Source organism: Neodiprion pinetum, chromosome 7 (genome assembly GCF_021155775.2).
Source record: "Neodiprion pinetum isolate iyNeoPine1 chromosome 7, iyNeoPine1.2, whole genome shotgun sequence".
Classification (NCBI taxonomy): domain Eukaryota; kingdom Metazoa; phylum Arthropoda; class Insecta; order Hymenoptera; family Diprionidae; genus Neodiprion; species Neodiprion pinetum.
Window position 1 is genome coordinate 26,406,279 of NC_060238.1, and position 23,464 is coordinate 26,429,742.

The following is a 23,464-nucleotide window of genomic DNA, read 5'->3' on the forward strand; positions in this document are numbered from 1 at the left end:
ATGAGTAATTGAACCGAGAAACGGAATCATTGACATTGACCGTATTTTACAGGAGGTGGTATTCACCCACAGCTGGTGCCTTACGACTTGTTGACCGACAAAGAGAAACGCAAGGATCGTGAACGCTCCCAAGAGTTCTTGAAATATCTACAATATCAAGGATACAAATTGCACAAGCCAGTTCGCAGTAGTACGGCGGATACGGAAGTTGCCGGGGTCGGAGCAGCTGTAGAATTACGATTCGCGTATTCCTTGCTTGAGAAATTGATAGCGTATTTGGATAAAGCTACTATCAACATGAAGTTGTTGAAGCCTTCGGACACCTTTAGCAGGAGGAACAGTTTCAAAACATCGACAAGAGATATAAAGTTTTTCAGTAAAGTGGTCCTACCATTGATGGAAAAGTACTTCAGTACTCACAGAAATTACTTTATCGCCGTGGCCACTGCGACAAATAACATAGGAGCTGCGTCACTGAAAGAAAAAGAAATGGTTGCTGCGTTATTTTGCAAGCTGGCGAGTTTGCTCCGATCACGATTAGCTGCATTCGGGGCAGATGTTAGAATAACGGTTCGATGTCTGCAAGTGTTGGTCAAAGGTATCGACGCGAAATCGCTTGTAAAAAATTGTCCAGAATTTATCAGAACGTCGATGTTAACATTTTTCAACAATACGGCCGATGACTTGGGACATACCATAGGCAATTTGCAAGAAGGAAAATACAGTCATCTTAGAGGAACGCACTTGAAAACATCGACTTCTTTGTCTTATGTGAACAGCGTTGTTTTACCCGTCCTCACCTCCATGTTCGATCACTTAGCGGCTTGCGAATACGGCAGTGACTTGTTGCGTAAGTATGATACAGCCTGCGATTTTAAGCTTGTGATCTATGTATGAAGAGTTTGATTACATTGCAGTGGACGAGATTCAAGTTGCCTCGTACAAAATGCTGGCATCTCTTTATACGTTGGGTATCGACGCTACTCTAACCCACGATCGGAAGTATTTGAAAACTGAAATCGAACGGAACAAACCTAATCTTGGTTCTTGCCTTGGAGCCTTCTCCAGCTGCTTCCCAGTTGCCTTCCTAGAGCCCCACTTGAACAAGCACAACCAGTTTTCGCTATTAAATAGAATCGCCGATCACTCCCTCGAGGCTCAAGATATAATGTCTCGGATGGAATCGAGTATGCCTACGTTAGAAACGATCTTGACCGAGGTAGATCAGTTTGTGGAATCGGAAAAAACTTATAGCGACGCCCCTCACGTTATCGATGTCATACTACCATTGCTTTGCTCGTACTTGCCTTTCTGGTGGGCTCAAGGTCCAGACAACGTCAATCCGAATGAGGGAACGTACGTGAGCATGGTTACGAGTGACCACATGAACCAGCTCTTGAAAAATGTGTTGAAATTGATCAAAAAGAACATCGGAAACGAGAATGCTCCGTGGATGACACGCATCGCGGCTTACACGCAACAAATTATCATTAATTCATCTGAAGAGCTGCTCAAGGATCCGTTCTTGCCACTTGCTGAACGTGTTAAAAAGCGGACCGACAACATGTTCCACAAGGAGGAATCGTTGCGTGGCTTTATCAAGTCGTCAACGGACGATACGTCTCAGATAGAAGCACAAATTCAGGAAGACTGGCAACTCCTTGTCAGAGATATATATTCGTTTTACCCGCTGCTTATTAAGTATGTCGATTTACAACGTAATCATTGGCTGCGTAACAACATACCGGAAGCCGAAGACCTTTATAATCACGTTGCAGCAATATTCAATACCTGGTCTAAGTCACAGTACTTTTTACGCGAAGAACAGAACTTTATATCAGCCAATGAAATTGACAATATGGTTCTTATCATGCCTACGGCTACCAGAAGACCGACGGCTGTTTCCGATGGCACAACTCCGTCCGGTGGTGGAAAGGTATTTTTCGTATCAGTAAAGTTGTACTTTAACTACTGAAATGGTTTCGTCATTAATCGAATTGGATTTTTTAAACAGAAAAAGAAGAAACATCGGGACAAAAAACGAGACAAAGACAAGGAAGTACAGGCGTCGCTGATGGTTGCTTGCCTGAAACGATTGTTGCCTGTTGGCTTGAACTTGTTTGCAGGACGAGAACAGGAACTCGTCCAGCATTGTAAGGATAGGTTTTTAAAGAAACTTCCTGAATATGAAATCACTGAGTTCGCTACAACGCAGCTTACTTTGCCGGACAAAATCGATCCGGCTGATGAAATGTCTTGGCAACATTACCTGTATTCAAAGCTTGGGCAAAAAAAAGATGTGACCGAACCGGTCAAGGCTCAACAACTCGACGATGTAGTTACTAGAATTGTGGCAATGGCCAAAGTGCTTTACGGGCTTCACATGGTAAGGCACAAAAAGCATTCCTATCAGACTATTTGGAACTCATCGAGTCATTAAATTTTCACACGGCCAACAACGACTTACGTTCCTCAAAGTAGTTCTGGTCACAAACTCTTTCTTAGTCACCTTGTTCAATTTGCCACTGAGACGCAGTACAGCTTTCAATTGTCCATGGACCATTTCAATCAAGTCGTACTCGTCAAATTACTCCATGGAACTGATTCTATTTCAGTAAAGTATACGAAGATTTATTTTGCCGTTAATTTTCCTTATTATTTTCTAATTTCTATGTGTACGAGTAGATAGACCATCCCCAGCAGCAGAGCAAGAGTAGCTATCGCTCGGTGGTGTCTATACAGAGAAAGCGAGCAGTTATTGCTTGCTTCCGTCAGACCTCCCTACATTCCTTACCCAGGTATCCCACTTAGTCTTTTACTTGATTTGCTGTGTTGTTTTTCAAATTCATCAACTTTAATTTCAGCTTAATTTCTACCCTGAGCTTGGCCAAAATTTACGAGCAGATGTTATTATATTGACCTCAATACAAAGCGTTCACTCGAATCTGATTATCTATTTCGATATTTCTGATGCTACGTTTTCTATTCTATACGCATGGTTGTAAGTTTCAGACATAGAATATTGAAAAATCAGTCTTTGAAATAAATGCAAACTGTTGCGTTTCGTTGTGATAACGTATTGGCCTATACACCTGGCGAGAATTCATTCTTTGCGCTTCTCACGTTACTAACAATTTGAGTGATAAATGTGCATGCTGCTAACTCCAGGCCACAAAACCGCCGCCTTCGCGTGACGGATGGAAACGGGTATTATGCGCTGCTAGAAAAAGAGCTGCGATTGCGTGCCTAAGAAGCGAACCACTTTACAAGTTGAGGAGGTAAATCTGTTATGGTAACTAACAAGGAGAGTACCGTAATCGTGTCAAAATAAAATAAATTTTTTGGTGCTGCTCCGCTGGACAAATAAATTCGTTAATAGTCGACAAATATGGATCTAAAAACCCGTCCTGTCTCACAAACTCTCCCTGTCTAAACTGGAATCGCTCTCGGCGTTGATTTGGATTCGGTAAAATAAGACCATTGTTTTTGTGTGCAAGAGAAAACGTGTAACGACAGGTATCAATTATCTATGCCATGACTGTTCACGCTAGTTCACAAATTTTCAGGCATCGGGCAATCAATATCTTTGCAAGAACTTATTACGAACTCTGGCTGCAAGACGAGAATGTGGGACAAGAAGTTATGATTGAAGATCTAACGGTGAGTGCGCGTTATATTAATCCAATTCTTATGCGCTACCTGATCAGCATTTTTATGATCGGAGAAAATAATGACGTACTTATTTGACAGCAATCATTCGAAGATGCAGAATTGAAAAAGATGGATAAGACGGAAGAGGAGGGTAAACCTGATCCTTTAACGCAACTAGTTACAACGTTCTGTCGCGGAGCCATGACTGAACGTTCAGGAGCTCTTCAAGAAGATCCCCTCTACATGAGTTATGCGCAAATAGTATCAAAATCTTGCGGGGAGGAAGAAGAGGAAGGCGAAGATGAGGGAGGGGGCGAGGAGGAAGGCGCGGCATCAATTCATGTAAGATCATATCTTCACTTACACCAGGCTAAGCCTTTAACACCGGGAGCTATTTTCTTGTTAATAATGGGAACAAAGAACTGTTGTTAATACCACTAATTACAATCCTCTCTTCTTTTAATCGATAACCCAAGAGGCCTATGCACAAACTCATGGTAAGATTTCTACTAACTTACCTATACACATTACTAACGCTAGATGAAATGTGAAAAATTCCTATTTCACATACTAGATTCGACGAAAATTTTCGAGGTGAAAAAAAGATCGGACATAATTCATCCGATTCTTTTAGGAACAAGAAATGGAGAAACAGAAGCTGTTGTTTCATCAAGCTCGTCTTGCAAATCGAGGAGTTGCAGAAATGGTATTGCTGCATATTTCGGCTTGCAAGGGTGTCCCAAGCGAGATGGTCATGAAAACTTTAGAGCTGGGCATTTCAATTCTACGAGGTGGTAACATCGAGATTCAGAAGGGGATGCTGAACCATTTGAAAGAGAAAAAAGATGTTGGATTTTTCACCTCAATTGCTGGATTAATGAATTCGTGTAGCGTACTAGATCTCGATGCTTTCGAAAGAAACACAAAGGCAGAAGGTCTGGGAGTCGGGTCTGAAGGTGCTGCGGGTGAAAAAAATATGCATGATGCTGAATTCACCTGTGCGTTGTTCAGGTTTATTCAACTGACTTGCGAAGGGCACAATTTAGGTAAAAAAAAAAATTTTCCCACTGTTCCTCCTATTTCCTGAAGTACTGATTTTTCGTACCTTAAACTCCAAGCACGTAAATACTTTTTCTACAGACTGGCAGAATTACTTGAGAACCCAAGCTGGCAACACAACGACGGTGAACGTAGTCATATGCACTGTGGATTACCTCCTTCGTCTCCAGGAGTCAATCATGGACTTTTACTGGCACTACTCCAGCAAGGAACTCATAGATCCAGCTGGAAAAGCAAACTTCTTCAAGGCTATCGAAGTCGCAAGTCAAGTATTCAACACCCTGACTGAAGTTATTCAAGGTCCTTGCGCTCAGAACCAACAAGCTTTGGCACACTCTAGGCTTTGGGATGCCGTGGGAGGATTTCTGTTTCTCTTTTCACATATGCAGGACAAACTTTCCAAGCATTCTAGCCAAGTAGATCTTCTCAAAGAATTACTAAATCTGCAAAAGGACATGATCACGATGATGCTGTCTATGTTAGAAGGTAAATGTTTCGTTGAACTGAGCTGTTTGCATGTCACTGATCGGGAGACCATGTTTTGCTGAAAGAGGTGTACTGATCACTTTATTTTATTTATGCTACTCAGGTAACGTTGTAAACGGCACCATTGGAAAGCAGATGGTGGATACGCTCGTGGAATCTGCTGGAAATGTTGAATTAATTTTGAAATACTTTGACATGTTCCTCAAGTTAAAGGATCTTATATCTTCGCCCAGCTTCCTCGAAGTTGACGTCAATAACGACGGATGGGTATATCCGAAAGACTTTAAGGAAAAGATGGAACAACAAAAAAGTTATACCATGTGAGTAGCATTTTTTTCATTTATACTCTCGCCTTCGTGAAAAATAGTTCGCCCACGACTCAAGAAACGAATGAATATTTTTATTCGCAGCGAGGAAATCGAATTCTTACTAGCTTGTTGCGAAACAAATCACGACGGCAAAATTGATTATGTTGCATTTATGGATCGTTTTCACGAGCCTGCTAAAGAGATTGGCTTCAACCTCGCTGTTCTGTTGACAAATTTGTCAGAACATATGCCAAACGAGCCAAGGCTTGCACGTTTTCTTGAAACAGCAGGTTCTGTGCTCAATTACTTTGAACCGTTCCTGGGGCGAATAGAAATTCTCGGCGGTAGTAGAAAAATCGAGCGTGTTTACTTTGAAATCAAAGAATCCAATATCGAGCAGTGGGAAAAACCGCAGATCAAAGAATCGAAACGAGCGTTCTTCTACAATACAGTAACCGAAGGAGGTGACAAAGAGAAATTGGAGACATTTATTAATTTTTGCGAAGATGCTATATTTGAAATGCAGCACGCAAGTGCCTTGATGGCTGTCGAAGAGAGCAGCGGTATCGGAAAAGCAAGAGAATCATCTTACACCTACATGACGGAAGATGACGATGAAAGAAACAAGGATCCGATCCGAAGGGGAATTCAGGCTTTCAAAGACGGAGTTTATTTCTTCTTCTCAATGTTCTCTCCGACCAACATAAAGAACAAATTTTCCGAAATGCAGCAAATGACAATCCCGGAATTGTTTGTTGGCTTCTTTAAAATGATTTTCTATGCATTCTACTACTCTGGATTTGGCGTCGGCTGCGTTATCAGATACTTCATGAGATTATTGCTCAGTTTAATGAGAGGACCGCACATTGACGAACCGATAGTTGAGATCAAGGAAGAAGAAGAAAAACCGTTACGGCTACTACCAGCCTTACCGCCAACGCCCGATGATTCAAATTTACAGGTTCGATCGACGCGTAACATTTTTATCTGGCCAATTTGGTCCGTGAAAATGATTTTCAATCGAATTATACGCTTATTCACAGGTCCAGGCGTTTGGAATGGATATAACGAAAGAAGAAGGTGGTCAAATTAAACTAGCTCCCCACGAATCTGCCGCTTCTACACCTCAGTCAAGTATGGAAGAAACGGGTGAGAGTACGCAAGACGAAGGAGTCGGCGAAGATCATCCTCGAGGATCAGTGGACGGAATTGCTACCGAAACGGAAGGACCTGTGACATTGGCAGACTTATTAGGGTACATTGATTCGCATTTCAGCTGCTGTCGTTTCATCCAACTCTGAAAATATGTAGTCACACATCGAACGAACAACAAATAGCTATCGATAATGAGAATATACTTCAACAGAGGAGAACAAGCCAGAGCACAAGCAGCAGCTACAGCCGAGGCGGCAGCAGCTCAGCAAGCTGCAATGGCAGCTGTCGAGGCAGAGGCGAAACAAGAAACTGCAATCGAACCCTCAGCTGGCTCAAGTATCGACCTTTCCGAATACACTCACCGCATTGTGTCTTTCCTAGCGAGAAACTTTTATAATCTGAAATACGTTGCCTTAGTACTGGCCTTCTGTATAAACTTCATGTTGCTCTTTTATAAGGTAATTGTTACTAACATATGGGTATGGTAATCCATGTGTCTCGTCGTTCAAGGATTAAATGACGATCTTTGTCAGGTCACTTCGCTTGGTGAAGAGGAAAACGGAAGTGGCAGCGGAGATCCGATAGCTGACTTGTTGGCAGAGATTTCGGGCGAGGGTTCATCCGATGGCGATGGTAGCGGCGGTGACGGGGGAAGTGGCGGTAGTAACGGAAGTTCCGAAGAAGAGGAGGATCCTTTGGAACTTGTTGAAGTGTCGGAAGACTTCTACTACATGGCGCACGTCATGCGACTTATGGCTGCCATGCACTCTATTGTGTCCCTTGCCATGCTGGTCGCCTATTACCACCTCAAGGTATGAAATTTTTTTTTTCCTTCTTATTTTTCTCCTCCGAAGAACCTGTTTTCTCCTGCAAGCCGGCGATCCTTTTGTCAGTAGAAGCTGGCTGGAAGCTACGGAAAATCTTGGATCAATGTCTTTGTATCGATTTCTCCGAATTAGGTACCCTTAGCTATCTTCAAGCGTGAGAAAGAAATTGCTCGTCGGGTAGAGTTTGACGGTCTGTACATAGCAGAAACACCGGAGGAGGATGATATTAAGGCACATTGGGATAAAATGGTGATATCTGCAAAGTCTTTCCCTGTCAATTACTGGGATAAGTTCGTTAAAAAAAAGGTTCGACAAAAGTACAGCGAAACGTACGACTTTGACTACATCAGTAATTTACTCGGAATGGAAAAGACTTCGTTCAGCCAACAAGAGGAAGAAGGTTCTGGATTGCTACACTTGTAAGTAACTTTTCGAACATAATTTGTGCACAAATTGATTTTTCTATTTCTTGCAAGTCGCCCATTTCGATTATCAAATTTTTACTACTGATGCGTAATGCTGCCGTTTGTTTCAGTATTATAAATATCGACTGGCGTTATCAGGTCTGGAAAGCGGGCGTCACGATTACTGACAATGTAAGGGCAATAGTGGAAAAAGTGATTACTATCCCAATTATCGGCAATCAGAATCAGCCTTGCATACTTAAGTGGGAAATGTTCATTTTTCAGGCCTTCTTGTACAGTTTATGGTATTTTACGTTCTCGATACTGGGAAACTACAACAACTTCTTCTTTGCCGCACATCTGTTGGATGTCGCAGTAGGATTCAAAACACTCAGAACAATTTTGCAGTCAGTAACACACAACGGAAAACAATTAGTATTGACCGTGATGTTGCTGACAATCATAGTCTACATATACACGGTCATAGCCTTTAATTTCTTTCGGAAATTTTATATTCAAGAAGAAGATGACGAAGTTGATAAAAAATGTCACGACATGTTAACGGTATGAATCACTCTTCTACAGATTTTTTAACAAGCGATGTAGTCATACGTGCATCGATCTGCTTTGGAAAATATCTCAAAATTCCTGATACGTTCATAAACATAAACAGTAACACTATTTTTTCGCGTTATGTGCTTCTAGTGCTTTGTATTCCATCTGTACAAAGGAGTGAGAGCCGGTGGCGGTATTGGTGATGAAATTGGAGAACCCGACGGCGATGACTATGAAGTCTATCGTATAATGTTTGATATCACGTTCTTCTTCTTTGTCATTGTTATCCTGCTTGCTATTATTCAAGGTACGTAATGTCGTTATCTGAATTTCGCATCTAAACCTCAATGAATTTCTCCAAGAACGATGATTCGATCATTGGTTATATTTTGTTATTAAGGTTTGATCATCGACGCGTTCGGAGAGTTGCGTGATCAGCTTGAAAGTGTCAAAGACAACATGGAAAGCAACTGTTTTATATGTGGTTTGGGAAAAGAGTACTTCGATACAGTGCCTCATGGTTTTGATACACACGTCCAGCAGGAACATAATTTAGCAAATTACATGTGAGTAATCTAATGTCATCTTCTAAGTTCTACACCGCACGATATCAACAACAAATTAGCATGGATTAGACTTGTTCTTCTAAATGCATTTACGTTCGTATTTCAGGTTCTTCCTCATGCATCTGATTAATAAACCGGATACAGAATACACTGGTCAAGAGACGTACGTTTGGAATATGTATCAACAAAGGTGTTGGGATTTCTTCCCAGTGGGTGATTGCTTCCGAAAGCAGAACGAGGCTGTTGAGGAGGAAGCCAAAAAGAAATGAAGTCGACGGTTTCACGTCGCAGTAAAAAGTATCGAGTCGACCGTTAAATCCTATCTCGATCTTACCGCTTCTATACTGTAGGTAGTGAAGCGAGATGAATTTTTTTTTCAAATCCTAGGTTCAAAGAATTACTACGAATTATAAAATTGCGAAAATTTCATGCGGTGCCGTGAAAAATATTCAGATGATTCATAAAAACATTGATATTCAAAAGATCTATCATCTCTTTGAAATGCAGCTTAATCTTCGCTACGTTTTCAAATTTCATAATTGAAAGGAGCTAATATGAATTTCAGAACGTCAAGCTTTTTGACATGTATTTGTATAATTTACCTTGGACTATTGGAATTCGAACGATACACATATTTTTATAAGCCTTTATAATACTGAATGAGAAACATAATCCGGTAGTAATTTTAGCGCAGCGAAGCTCTCATAACTTAGATTCACTCGTTATAAAAGTCCTATCGTACATTTATTAATATTGGATGAAATCAAATAATTAATATTAAAAATTGAAAGCACAAAGATCTAGTAATGTATTAGTGGTTGATAGATTATTATTCATACTTTTTACGGTTCACTGGCGAAATGATTCGGTCGTTATTCTCCATGTATAGACACATCTCTAAAGGCCGACGGCATTGTCGATTTATTCTTATAGGATAACATGTTGCCGATTTTGGAAACTTTACTGGTTAGATCAGTTACTCTATACATTATATTATAATAAACACGTAATGCATTGTACGCTGCAGTGTAAACATTTTTGAAAATATGTTATTATTGACGACTGAGCTGATATAATGTTAAATTAAATATGTGTCGATATATTGTAAATAAAGATTTTTCAGCGGCGTTACCGAAAAACACCGAATCCTCAAAGTTACTATTTATTCAATTTCGTTTTGCGGGACGAAAATGACCGGTCGTAAAGAGAAATTGTGAACCAGTTCTATTTTCATGCTCCCGTTAACGAAAGAGAGAGACTGAGCTTATTAATGGTTTCTTCGAAACTTGTATCTGAAATCTCATTCGCCTTATTTTGTAATTCTACAACCTCTGACCTGCTCAATGCCGCTCGGCGCGATCAACTCACTCACCGCGTGTTCGAAAAATTCGAATATTGATCTTTCTTATCGTTGCGCATATTTCGCAAACAGTACCTGATCAGCCCATCGTTTTACCTTAATTAAAATCCCGTCAAACATTAAATTAGCTGACGCACACTTTCATCTAGTCGCTCCGGTTGGCCTGCTACTAGGAGCAGGTACAACCCTTTCACCGCTGTGCGTTGGTCAGCTCAATCTGTCCACATCCGACGGTCCTGATCTGTACTTACAAAAGGCAGGACTAGGTTGGTTCGTCGGGGGGAGCGCGTCGTCCATCCTGCCACAGAATCGAGAATCATGCCTCGCAATCACCAGCGATCTTTTATTCAACATGACGAGATTGTGGGAGATCGAGGAGGGACTTCCTGTTTACTCCTTCTCGGAAGAAGAACGGACTTGCGAGGTACGTTACGATAAGCACACCATTCGAAACGAAGAAAATCGTTAAGTAATAGCTGTGCCATTTGGTCATAGAATAACAGAGCCAGGCGAATCCAAATACATAGAAAAACTAAAAGCTTATTGGGCCATCAACGAAAGGTAATTGGTGACCCAGAACCGAAACGAAAGTATCACGCTGTTTTAAACGTATACCTGACCTTCGGTTATATGACCCTAATTGCAGAGGTACGATCCAGCGAGGAAGGGTACTATGCCTGACTCATCACACTGTTATAAAACAAAGCAGTCTTACCACAAGGGTACGAGTCATATTAGACGGATCTGCGAAAACCGCACTCTACGATACTCTACTCGTCGGTCCTACTGTAGGTATAACCAGACATCTTTGTTTGGAAAAAAAATCAGCGGGGTCAAGATTTCTGGATATACAAGTGGTTGTGCAAGCAAGCCTACGTATTAACAGGAAGCATTGAAAAATGTACCGACAAGTGCTTGTGGAACCAGAGGATCGCAAATATCAACGAATCCTATGGAGAATTTCTGCTGGGCAAATACAACCATACGAGTTGAACACCGTCACCTTCGGCTTGTTTCCTGCGCCGTATTAAGCGATAAGAATACTTCATCAACTCACAGAAGATGAGACGCATTTATTTCCTAGAGGAGCCAAGGTCGTCAAGGAAGACTTCTACGACGACGACGTCCTCACTGGAGCCGCTACAATAGAAAAAGCAATTTCTCGGAGAAAAGAGCTGACGGTACTGTTGACATCTGCTGGATTAATTTACCACATGCCAATGGTCATCGAACGATCAGGTAATCTTACAGGAGGTTCCCAAAGAAAGCATAAACGAACGCCTCGGCCTCGGAGAGGAAACAGCACTGAAAACTCCAGGGGTATTTTGCAACTCTGGCAGAGATAGTATTGTACATACGGTCCACCCATCTTCTAGCAAGTCTAGAGTTACTAAACGAACAATCCCGTCGGGGACAGCGAAAATCTTTGACGCGTTAGGACTCGTCGCTCCAGTAATCGTCACTGCTGAGATCCTTACGCAACGATTACCGAGTCTGTAGCTTGATTAGAACGAATCCGAAGAGCACATGGTACATTTGGACAAAGTTTTAAAAAGCCGCTTGAACATAGCTTCACTTTGAAACACGGGGAATCGACATCTTGCAAAAAATAATTGGAGTTTTTAGGATTTATCTTGTCACCTGATGGAATCCGACCAGATTATCAGAATAAATCAGAGGTCATTAAGAATTTTTCAGAGCCAACAAATAAAGAACAATTGCAAAGATTTTTTTGGTGTATGTAACTTTTATCGCCAATTCAGTATTAACCTTTAGAGGACGGGGATTTGGGATTCTTGGTCTCCTTCAGAAAATGCATAAAAAAGGTATCTAATACGTTAAAACTGTCATGGGTAAAGTGTCGATCACGCGTCGCCCCCGTATACGGGTGTTCCCGTTCTCTAAAAGTTAAACACTCGTACCACTCAAAACCTTTACGCGTGTCATTAAAGGACACAGTACCTTTCAAATGGAAAAAATAATTAGCCAAAGGATATCAATATTCAAAGGACCCTTTCAAACTTTTATCTATAACAGGGTTTCGTGGATGGGGTTTTCAAAAGAAAGAAGGGTAATTCACCAGCTTCAAATACGGCGCCGGTGAATTAGGTAAATTGTACTCAGGTAACAATTTACCAGTCCAGGTACAGCTATGATTCACCAATGCCAAATGGGGCGCCGGTGAACCGGATGTAGGTATGGGACGCATGCATTGGTTGGCGAAGAACAGACGTATCTAGCCGCCGAGGGTATAGACTGGCATTTCACGAATACATTTACATTAAAGTAGGTAGATTCGTCGGACTAATTAGAGTATTGTTAGCGTTTATGACTAGACCGTTCGTAAAATGACTAAATCCGGTAGTATGACCCCAGCCAGGTCGGCGCGTACAATCACCCCATACGTGGCGAGACAATGTGCTTACTCGGGAGTCTCCGCGATTGAACAATAAATACCTTTTGTGGGAGAAAATAAAGGCTCGAAAATTTCCTTAATATTTGCCTAACAATTGCAACGTTCGGTCGCACAGCAGGACGACGTGACTGCGAAAGGATCCCTTCTGTTGTTTCAATTCCAAAAATTTGCCCGATCCTTTCCCCGCCTTTGATGCCGCCCCCGTCCGCTTCTCCACCAATCCTAAGACTCGTAATATTCCCACCGATCGGAAATCGTAAAACCATTGGTTTTCTCGTTTCCCTGTCCTGCCCTTAAACCAAATTTGCTCCCACTCCTACCCTACTATGACTGACATAAATAGAAAGTCCAACGTCAGTTTGTCAGTTTAAGTCAATCGTCTCAGTGAGGCACATTGGCAGTGTTCCGAAGTATTGAATAATTGTGACGCGTCCGCGTAAGTAGACTTGTCAGTTGTCGATATTTAAAAATTTTCAACAACAGTGCTATAACGTACACGGCTACTCATATTCCTCGTATTCCATTTCGAAGACGCGTGCCTTCGATCCTTGGGCTCGAACGTCACTCTCGACGGCTATATATCGAAAACTATTGCAGCGCGACATTTCTCGACGAGTCGCAGGGTCGATACAGAGCTATCACGACGCCATATTGTATTGTAGCTGGTATGGTGCGGGGTGTACGTGTTGTTTCGTTATTTTCGAATAACCTTCTTTAATTATTTAATTTATCTGACGATATCGCCAATTTTTTTTTTGTGATGTGATTACGAATCGTGTCCCCGTGTTGATACAATGTACATTTCACACCTTTACACGCAATAACTATTCGAAAAGAAACATTACAAATCACGGACCCGTATTCATTTGACTGATAATATTTTTGTGTGCTGAAAACTATTGTTTACAAGTGTCTCGCATCACCTCGTGGCTAAACCTGTTCACACAGTGTATAATAGTGAATTTAAGTGATTTTCCCTCGCAGAAAAGTAACCCGGATACGTTCTATAACGAGTGCTGAATGTTTTTTCGTTCTACGAGTCTTTGTTCCTTTTTATAACCTGACAATCTCGAGCAAAAACCTCTGTTCTCTTCTGAACATGTTATTGCATTTTTGACAGAATCATAAAGGTAAGATTTCCAATTAGTCACGTATCAAACTTATTCTCATACTTTAGTCTAAGCTTGTCTTCTATTCTTTTTCAAATTTTCTAGACTATTTACTTATTCGCTTATGAATTTGTTATGGAACATCTTCTATAAATATAATTTTTGTGCACAGATTGTATCTGTATACCGTACCTGAACTTCACCCAATTTAATTTTCATCGATCAAACGATTGAAAACTGATCCGAAAGTTAATCTCCCAAATCAATAGATAGACTTTTCTTTTACTTAATTTGCAATCTCCTTTTTAGAAAGAAACGCATAGTCAAGAGCCGCGATGTGGCCGGCACAAGGTAATAAGTCTGCGAAGGGTGGTGGTTCGACAGCACAGAATCTTCGCACTTTGGGTATGACATCTGCCATTACCTTAGCGGGACCAAAACCCAGCGATTACCTGAGGACTAACGAACTTCATGAAGCTCTCAAGCCTTACAATGTATTTGAGTCTGACAAGGAGCTTAATCACAGAATGGAAATCCTAAGGTTTGTTATCGCTAGATCTTATCTTTCAGTCAATTTAACGTTACCTTTGCCGGATTGGTTTATTTAACGTAACTTTCTGATATTAAAAAACTGTATTCAACGTTAATCATTGATTTTGTGTTCACTTGTATTATTTCTGTACTTATCGTGTAGCAAACTGAATAGCTTGGTCAAGCAATGGATTAGGGACACAAGTGTGGCTAGAAACATGCCTCCAAATGTTGCCGAACAAGTTGGTGGCAAAATTTACACGTTCGGATCGTATAGATTAGGTGTTCATCACAGAGGTGCTGACATAGATGCGCTCTGTGTCGTCCCGCGGCACATACATAGATCGGATTACTTCACGTCTTTCTTTGAATTGCTGAAACAGCAAGCAGAGGTTTCAGATTTGAGGGTAAGTCATAAGATTGGGAAAGAAGTATTTTGCTTTAAAGTGGAGCATCTTCGATTATAACAACTTTTCGTCATTTTATAACGCACTCTCATTTTTAGGCAGTGGAGGAAGCCTTTGTACCCGTTATTAAAATGAAGTTCGACAGTATAGAAATTGATATGCTGTTTGCCAGACTAGCGCTAAAGGAAATCCCTGATACAATGGTAAGCTTTGAGCTATGCGTATAAAAATTTTTAAACTTCCGAATGAATTACTCTAATTAATGAAATTTTTAGGATCTCAAAGACGATATGCTGCTGAAGAATCTTGATCAAAAATGCGTACGAAGTTTGAACGGGTGTCGAGTGACCGATGAAATATTACGTCTGGTACCTAATATTGATAATTTTCGACTTGCACTTAGGGCAATAAAACTTTGGGCTAAAAGTAAGATATTTGAAGTAATATATATCTTGTCGACCGATACGTTGTTAATGCCATCTGTGACATGATCCTTACAATAAATATATTTTTCAGAACACGGAATATACAGCAACGTCTTAGGCTACCTTGGTGGTGTTTCTTGGGCAATGCTTGTCGCTCGAACTTGCCAATTGTATCCAAATGCAGTTCCTGCTACGCTCGTACATAAATTTTTCCTCGTATTCTCCCAGTGGAAATGGCCGCAGCCCGTCCTTCTGAAGCAGCCGGATAACGTCAATTTAAGTTTTCCAGTTTGGGATCCAAGAGTAAGTAGAGCTCGACTAATAGGTTCAGTTGTATCTTATGTCACAGAAAGTGACGTTATATTTAAAATAAATTCCTACACAAATATATTGAATCTGTTGTTTGGTTGAGTGTATCAAGATGCGAATCCAATATTTCCATCATGAAATTGTTCACTTCGAAAAACTCAAAAGTGCTTGTTATCCATGCAACTTAACCGAGTTGACAAACTGAGTATTTGTGTGACACGCGGTAGATAATATTAGTTTGGATAAAAAAAATTTATTATCCTAAGACCCCAGCTTAAATTTATATGTCTGTTTTCAGATTAATGTCTCTGATAGATATCATTTAATGCCCATCATCACCCCAGCATATCCGCAGCAAAATTCGACGTTTAATGTCTCCGCATCAACACGAACAATTATGCAGCAAGAGTTTAAGTCGGGTTTGGCCATAACAGATGAAATTATGAATGGAACAGCTACATGGGATAAACTGTTTGAACCCCCAAATTTCTTTGGGAAGTACAGACACTATATTGTGCTGTTGACCAGCAGTTTGACGCCCGAAGATCAGCTTGAATGGTGTGGATTAGTTGAATCAAAAATACGACATTTAATAGGTAATATATTGTATAAATTAAACAGTATACACTTAAAGTCCCGTCATTTTCATTCCGTGATTCTTTTCTTTCCTCCGTACTATTTCTTCTCGGAACTCTTGGGTGAATATAATAATAATCCTCAGATGCTGAAATGGTGAAATTCTAACTCTGTCTCACAGGTACATTGGAGCGGAATCCACACATCACCCTGGCCCATGTCAATCCTGAGGTATTCTCACCATTGGAGCCCGCTACCGACCGGCAATGTTCCATGTGGTTCATAGGTTTAATATTTGCTAAAAGTGAGAACCTGAAGGTTGACCTTACCTACGATATCAAGTCCTTCGCCGATTCAGGTATAGATATATCTTCTCGGTTGAGATATTTTACACAGGTGTCTGTTTACGTTAAAATTAATTATTTTTTCAAAACATATTTCAGTCGAGAGACAAGCAGAACAAATTCACATGTTGAAGGAAGGAATGTGGATCGAAGCAAAGCCCGTGAAGCGCAAGGAACTCCATACATACATTTCTCCCAGTTTAGTGAAGCGCGAACGTAAGGTACGTAATGAAATGCTCCATTTCATATTTTGCAAACAATCCAGAATCAATATAATAATACCACATAATTTACGGGTTAACAGGCTTCCGCTTCCACCACAATTACTCACATTAACGGAAGGTCTAGCGGGAATGGAGGAGGAACAGTTTCGCCAAGTGGAGGTACAGATATCTCTTCCAGAAAAAGACGATCCGACAATATGGATCAGTATGGAAAGAAACCGAAGGTCCATGACCCAGAGCATCAAATTACACAAGTAAGTTGAAAAGGGTGAAACCTTCAATATGTGTTTATCCTTCAGAGTCCATAGTTGGGAATTAAATGTTGTTTCATAATTCTTTTCCTAGGCGGAAGATGGTTCATTGGTAGTTGTTCAGTCGTGCGGTGAGGACAGTAACTCTGGATTCAGCCTGGACGAATATAAAGACAATACCACAGCTGCAAAAGATGTAAGAAATTAAATGATAACATTAATCTCTTTACGCTAGCTTGGAAAATTTCATATATTTGTTGATGGTTTATTTTTCTCCTGTCAAGTAAAACAAAAAAAAAAAACAAAGAGAAGTGCAATCGCTCTTATCATCTCCCTGAAATGACAAGGTAACAGATCAAATATGAAATGTACAGGCGTTGGTTACTTAACCTTTAGAGGGCCGGCGTTTTTCCCTTGAAATTCGATATTTTTCAGAGGTATGACTTATGTATATAAATAGTCAACACGTCCGGTGGAGTGACCGAGTTACCCGCTGACTCCTAAAAGAGCCAGGACGGCCCTCCAAAGGTTAATATTTGCTCTGCAGTTTACTGAAAGTTTGGTGTTTAAAATTGCTTCCCGTTTCTCAGTTAATTAATGATTCGAGGTATGTTGTGCTGTGAGTGAATATTTGTGTTTTTTACATTCTAGGAAAGACCGACCACTGGTGCAGCAGTTGTCCAAGAAGGATTTGTGTGCACTTGACCGTTGCACGGTTGTTATCATCCACCAATCCAAAGATGGTCCTCAGGATCGTCTAGAATGTAAGCACTCCTCACACCAAGATCCACTGCCCATGTTATGTGAGTCCTTTGTTTCGTAAAAGAAAACGCCGGTTACTGGAGAAGGAAGACCCTCAAACGGATTATTATTACTAAACTTCAATTTATTACGAAAATAGCGGTATTAAATGTAAATGTATAAATTCTACGTGAAAGTGGTGAAACACAAATGATGGTTAATATTTGTTACGGACGTGACATAACGTTTTCCCCTTACATCTTATTTCTCTCTTGTAGTCTTCTGCCTTGCTCATATTTGTTTTTTCTAAAACTTTTTTTAAACTTTTTTTCACGAGTATTTTGAATATACTTGTTCACGATCAATGGGTGACGGCGGTTATTTATCAGGCCTTTTACGTGAAAAATTAAATAATCAAGATTAAACGCATTATTTGGCATATTGTCAGCGTGTCGGATTAGCGTTGCTAATTATGAGTACTGTTACAAAAGACTATTTGAGGAAAAATAATTTGCCAGGGGGTAAACAACTGCCGTTTGTAAAATCAGAATCGTCAATCATGATCATCTGTTAAATTGGCCATCTAGTTCAATAACTGCTCTCCGTTGATGATTATTTTGATTGGTTATTCGTTCGATTTTAATTCATCAAGATAATTTTAGCGTTAGAAGTAGAGCACGGACTTAGCGGTACAGAATTGCACCATCGATCATAGATCGGTGAATTGCCTTTCATCAGGCAATTTGTTTCCTGTTGATACGCAATTCGATTACCAAGATACAGAAGAAAGAACTGTGCATCACAGGAACGTGTTTTAAGAAATGTATGATGTGCGATTGTTCAGATGTTATGAGAATGAGCCTCAGTTAATTTTTACAAAATCATAGAATCCTGTAGCACGGTGCTCGCGGGGTGATTTTATTTCTCCAAGTAACAGTTCAGGGCAGTTTTCTTTTATCGATCGATATCCTTATTTCTCGTTTTCTATACTTAGTTGCTTTGGCATTATGTATCGATCTCCCGTAATTTTTTTCAACCAGTAACAATATACATTTCTGTTGGTGTTATGTATGGGCTGCTTGATGAACAAAGTTTACTTACTCATATTAACGTGCCACGAATATATCTCTATTTAGCGGGGATACGCACGTTTGTGTAAATATATGTCTATACTATCGAAATAAAAGTTATCCGTTGAGCTGCAGAAGTTATTGAGTATTTATTTAAACTCGTCGTTATACAGGCTCGACAAGTATGCTTTCTATCTCCCAAAGCTATTTTTTTTACACATACACGTCTTCTATGAAAAATAGTCTTAGAATACATCTTACTCCCCGAGTGCCGTGAAACTTACTATGGTGGGATCAGATGTTATTTTATCATTTTACACCGCTCATTTCGTTTCCCACTCTCCTCTAGCATCTTTAATCTAGATTCGTGTACACTTGCCGTTAAACTATAAGGTGTATAGCTTTTTTTTTCTTTCTTTTTTTTTTTCTTTTTTCTTTTAATTCAAGCTCGATCACAATATTTGATACAATTTACGCGAATATTCTTATTCAATTTTCTCCTCGAGAAGCTTTGGCATTAACGAAATTGTGGGAATAAAACCGTGAAATTTATGTTTGTTTTGCTGGAAAAAACGAGTTGATAATTTTTTTTTAGGAATATTTTGAACATTAAACGCAGTTGTTTATATTGCTATTTCTTTTCCCGTCAATCGCATCACCACGCGACAAACGGTGCATCTAACAACAAGTGCAATATGTTCTTATTCTACACATGCTAATGAAGACGTACTCCTTAGCAAATAAAAGTCGAACATATATGATCAGTGAAAATGATTAGAAATGATACTGTAAAAATTTTAGGCGTCATCATAGTTCAACCGAATGGAATCGGAACGTCATACTCAATTGACTGTTGCGAGTAAATCTCTCCGAGTTAATTAAATAGTAGGTATTTAGATAGAAATCTTGCTAAAGGGAGGAATTAGTAACTGTTATTATTATTACGTTGTTTTTATTTATTTTCTCTCCATTCACTTGAGTCAGGGTATCATCCGATGGGTGTCCTTGCTCTCCTCAACCGTACGACTTGTCTCTCTGTCGCGAAATCCAAGCAAACGAAAATAATTTTGTCGCGTAACACTAGACATAATACAGCAATGTGGAGAGAGAATGAATTTATTTGTTATGATCTAAGCGAACTCTATTTCAAATTCGGACCAATCGAGTTTTTGTAGTTTGATACAAATCAAATTCCTATGCATACCTATCCTATTAGTTACAAGGGCAATACGATACTACTTGTGTGGGAATTCGAATTAACATTCCATTATTTGTATCGAAATAGCAATAAAATTAATTTGCAGTTCTCAGTTAGTCGAGTTTACAGGATATCTTATTTTTTTCACTGCAAGAAACTATGACAGTGCTCCGTGTACGCTGATCACGGGACGACCGAAGGAATATTGTCGTTAGATTATTCTTAGATTATCGAGGGTATGTACGGAGCAAAAGGATTGGGAAGAATATTGATAAACGAAACTTGCTGTAAGTAATAAATATATGATAAATAATGTAATGATAATAATAAAATATTGATAATTCATCATCCGCGACATTGATGCGAATTCAAAATTCAAACAGTCCATGTGTTATGTTAGTTTTGGTTTTTATATATAATATTTTTAATAACATACGGAATTATATGAAAAAATGTATCTCGTAAGCGGTATGAATTTTCTCTTCTCCAGCAATGTTAACGAACACTACGAATAACATTTGGTTTATTTACAAATCGAATGTAAATTACATTACTTACAGAAGTGTTTAACTGGTTTAACAAATCAATGTTTATATCTTGGAGATATGGCTTTATCAAACCGAACATTATTCGTGTAGATCTTGATGAAAGTTTGTAACTCTATTTATTGTCTTCATTCCGGAGTTTCTATATTGCAGATTATTGGAAGAATTACTTTATTGACGACACGAATTCTGTCTATTGCGTTACGAATAGAACAATTATTATCACTATTTTCCTTTCATCTTTGGTCAACGATGTGATTGTCGATCTATCGACATGCTTTTTTGACATTCATTGTAAACGGTTAAATGATGCGGTATGCTTTTTGTGTGTGACATAATATTTGTTTATACTTATACTAGTGAGCGAATGCGTGTATGAATGTGTGTGTTGCATCTGTGCCACAATAGATCATTATCGGCTTATCGTGACAATTACATAGGGTTACACTTTATTCATCTGGTTGAATTTTTCATGTAACTATGACTGGATACATGGTTCAATATACTTATAGTGCGACAAGATCTTTGAACTATGACCTGACACAATTGTTTACCATATATAATCTTACATCGTCTGTAAACTATGTATCTTTCTCAGGTGAACAATAAATACGTTTTCTTTTATATAAATCTCTTAATAAATTTCCATCCCCTTGTACGTAATATGCTGTCAGCAATTCCTGAATCGTGCCAAGTAAATCAGAGAAACTGATGGTGGCTCCTGCGATCCTTTCACTGCTACTTGCGAACATCTATTACACTTTACAAATTTGTAGGTTCGATTGCCTAAGATAAGGCACTTTCAATCGCCTTTGAAATAATCACTGACTAGATTTTATAGTCTACGTAATTGTCACTCTATTATTCGTACATAATTTTGCGAAAATTTGTGATCGCAGGCAAAAGAGACGAAAAACGTGATTATCATCAATTCCATGTAAATTCGAATGTTTCTTCAGATGCTGCAGAGATTCTATCGACGAATGTTTCTTTGACATGGTATAAAGATATTCTATTCTAATTCTTGATGTCACACTGAAATACACATGTAAATATACGAACCTATATGAGGGTGTAACAATAAACAATCAATTTTTTATTCATTTCAATATGAGATACATACAATAGACTAAATGCAATATCGTCACATATTGTATCCTACAAAGGTGTGTTGTACATAAGAATAGACTTTTTATACAATAATCGCAGCTCATTAGGACTGCGCCCAATCGATTTCTCTCGCGAAATTACGTCGGAATAGGGCTAGAAAGAATTTATTCCGGCACTTTTCAAAATTTCGAAAATTTTCGCAAAAAATGCAAAGGGGTTAGCCTTACTTTTTCTTCATTTTTCGACCAAAAATTTTGGGTCTCCGATTCGATTTGTATTACCTTTTCCTGACTAATCGGACCCTCAGGAACTCAGAAAACGCAGCGGAAAGAGCGTGGGATCAACAGGAGAGAAATGGCGAAGGAAAAAGCACCTGCTGAAAAATGTCGAAAACGCAGGTTTTCGTTTTCTGGCTGTAACTTTTTATACAATAATCGCAGCTCATTGGGACTGCGCCCAATCGATTTCTCTCGCAAAATTACGTCGGAATAGGGCTAGGAAGAATTTATTCCGGCACTTTTCAAAATTTCGAAAATTTTCGCAAAAAATGCAAAGGGGTTAGCCTTACTTTTTCTTCATTTTTCGACCAAAAATTTTGGGTCTCCGATTCGATTTGTATTACCTTTTCCTGACTAATCGGACCCTCAGGAACTCAGAAAACGCAGCGGAAAGAGCGTGGAATCAACAGGAGAGAAATGGCGAAGGAAAAAGCACCCGCTGAAAAATGTCGAAAACACAGGTTTTCGTTTTCTGGCTGTAACTTTTTATACAATAATCGCAGCTCATTGGGACTGCGCCCAATCGATTTCTCTCGCAAAATTACGTCGGAATAGGGCTAGAAAGAATTTATTCCGGCACTTTTCAAAATTTCGAAAATTTTCGCAAAAAATGCAAAGGGGTTAGCCTTACTTTTTCTTCATTTTTCGACCAAAAATTTTGGGTCTCTGATTCGATTTGTATTACCTTCTCCTGACTCATCGGACCCTCAGGAACTCAGAAAACGCAGCGAAAAGAGCGTGGGATCAACAGGAGAGAAATGGCAAAGGAAAAAGCACCTGCTGAAAAATGTCCAAAACGCAGCTTTTCGTTTTCTGGCTGTAACTTTTTATACAATAATCGCAGCTCATTGGGACTGCGCCCAATCGATTTCTCTCGCAAAATTACGTCGGAATAGGGCTAGAAAGAATTTATTCCGGCACTTTTCAAAATTTCGAAAATTTTCGCAAAAAATGCAAAGGGGTTAGCCTTACTTTTTCTTCATTTTTCGACCAAAAATTTTGGGTCTCTGATTCGATTTGTATTACCTTCTCCTGACTCATCGGACCCTCAGGAACTCAGAAAACGCAGCGAAAAGAGCGTGGGATCAACAGGAGAGAAATGGCGAAGGAAAAAGCACCTGCTGAAAAATGTCGAAAACGCAGGTTTTCGTTTTCTGGCTGTAACTTTTTATACAATAATCGCAGCTCATTGGGACTGCGCCCAATCGATTTCTCTCGCGAAATTACGTCGGAATAGGGCTAGAAAGAATTTATTCCGGCACTTTTCAAAATTTCGAAAATTTTCGCAAAAAATGCAAAGGTGTTAGCCTTACTTTTTCTTCATTTTTCGACCAAAAATTTTGGGTCTCCGATTCGATTTGTATTACCTTTTCCTGACTAATCGGACCCTCAGGAACTCAGAAAACGCAGCGGAAAGAGCGTGGGATCAACAGGAGAGAAATGGCGAAGGAAAAAGCACCTGCTGAAAAATGTCGAAAACACAGGTTTTCGTTTTCTGGCTGTAACTTTTTATACAATAATCGCAGCTCATTGGGACTGCGCCCAATCGATTTCTCTCG

General features: G+C 39.6%; 2 protein-coding genes across 3 annotated transcripts in view; both read left to right on the top strand.

Annotated features, from left to right (window-relative positions):
- Window positions 1-12,081, top strand: part of RyR (Ryanodine receptor) — a 35,224-nt gene extending 23,143 nt beyond the window's left edge. The window contains exons 37-57 of one of the 2 annotated variants that reach the window (XM_046636301.2): window positions 53-850; window positions 918-1,936; window positions 2,015-2,386; window positions 2,686-2,798; window positions 3,567-3,660; window positions 3,751-3,993; window positions 4,128-4,148; window positions 4,286-4,697; window positions 4,792-5,196; window positions 5,300-5,516; window positions 5,607-6,465; window positions 6,548-6,759; window positions 6,871-7,117; window positions 7,193-7,471; window positions 7,619-7,905; window positions 8,022-8,082; window positions 8,176-8,454; window positions 8,596-8,752; window positions 8,846-9,011; window positions 9,118-10,795; window positions 11,018-12,081. In XM_046636301.2, the coding sequence (XP_046492257.1) occupies window positions 53-850; window positions 918-1,936; window positions 2,015-2,386; window positions 2,686-2,798; window positions 3,567-3,660; window positions 3,751-3,993; window positions 4,128-4,148; window positions 4,286-4,697; window positions 4,792-5,196; window positions 5,300-5,516; window positions 5,607-6,465; window positions 6,548-6,759; window positions 6,871-7,117; window positions 7,193-7,471; window positions 7,619-7,905; window positions 8,022-8,082; window positions 8,176-8,454; window positions 8,596-8,752; window positions 8,846-9,011; window positions 9,118-9,280 (6,404 nt within the window). In that variant the 3' untranslated portion in view covers window positions 9,281-10,795; window positions 11,018-12,081. Of the gene's footprint in view, window positions 1-52; window positions 851-917; window positions 1,937-2,014; window positions 2,387-2,685; window positions 2,799-3,168; window positions 3,279-3,566; window positions 3,661-3,750; window positions 3,994-4,127; window positions 4,149-4,285; window positions 4,698-4,791; window positions 5,197-5,299; window positions 5,517-5,606; window positions 6,466-6,547; window positions 6,760-6,870; window positions 7,118-7,192; window positions 7,472-7,618; window positions 7,906-8,021; window positions 8,083-8,175; window positions 8,455-8,595; window positions 8,753-8,845; window positions 9,012-9,117; window positions 10,796-11,017 lie in introns of both variants that reach the window. The other variant, XM_069137991.1, reaches the window with a different exon arrangement.
- A 1,364-nt stretch (window positions 12,082-13,445) lies between these two features.
- hrg (poly(A) polymerase hiiragi) lies at window positions 13,446-20,635 on the top strand. Its single transcript, XM_046634595.2, has 12 exons — window positions 13,446-13,917; window positions 14,206-14,437; window positions 14,591-14,834; window positions 14,933-15,037; window positions 15,110-15,260; window positions 15,351-15,562; window positions 15,867-16,164; window positions 16,326-16,502; window positions 16,588-16,709; window positions 16,793-16,966; window positions 17,058-17,159; window positions 17,615-20,635. The coding sequence occupies exons 2-12, from the start codon at window positions 14,232-14,234 to the stop codon at window positions 17,666-17,668; spliced, it is 1,845 nt and encodes a 614-aa protein (XP_046490551.1). The 5' UTR covers window positions 13,446-13,917; window positions 14,206-14,231; the 3' UTR covers window positions 17,669-20,635.
- Window positions 20,636-23,464: the final 2,829 nt, after the last annotated feature.

Excerpts from the sequence above, each read along its gene's own strand:
- hrg (XM_046634595.2), top strand. The coding sequence starts at position 14,232 with ATGTGGCCGGCACAAGGTAATAAGTCTGCGAAGGGTGGTGGTTCGACA. Across the intron at positions 15,261-15,350 it reads AATAAAACTTTGGGCTAAAA|AACACGGAATATACAGCAAC; the intron begins GTAAGATATTTG and ends TATATTTTTCAG. Across the intron at positions 15,563-15,866 it reads TTCCAGTTTGGGATCCAAGA|ATTAATGTCTCTGATAGATA; the intron begins GTAAGTAGAGCT and ends GTCTGTTTTCAG.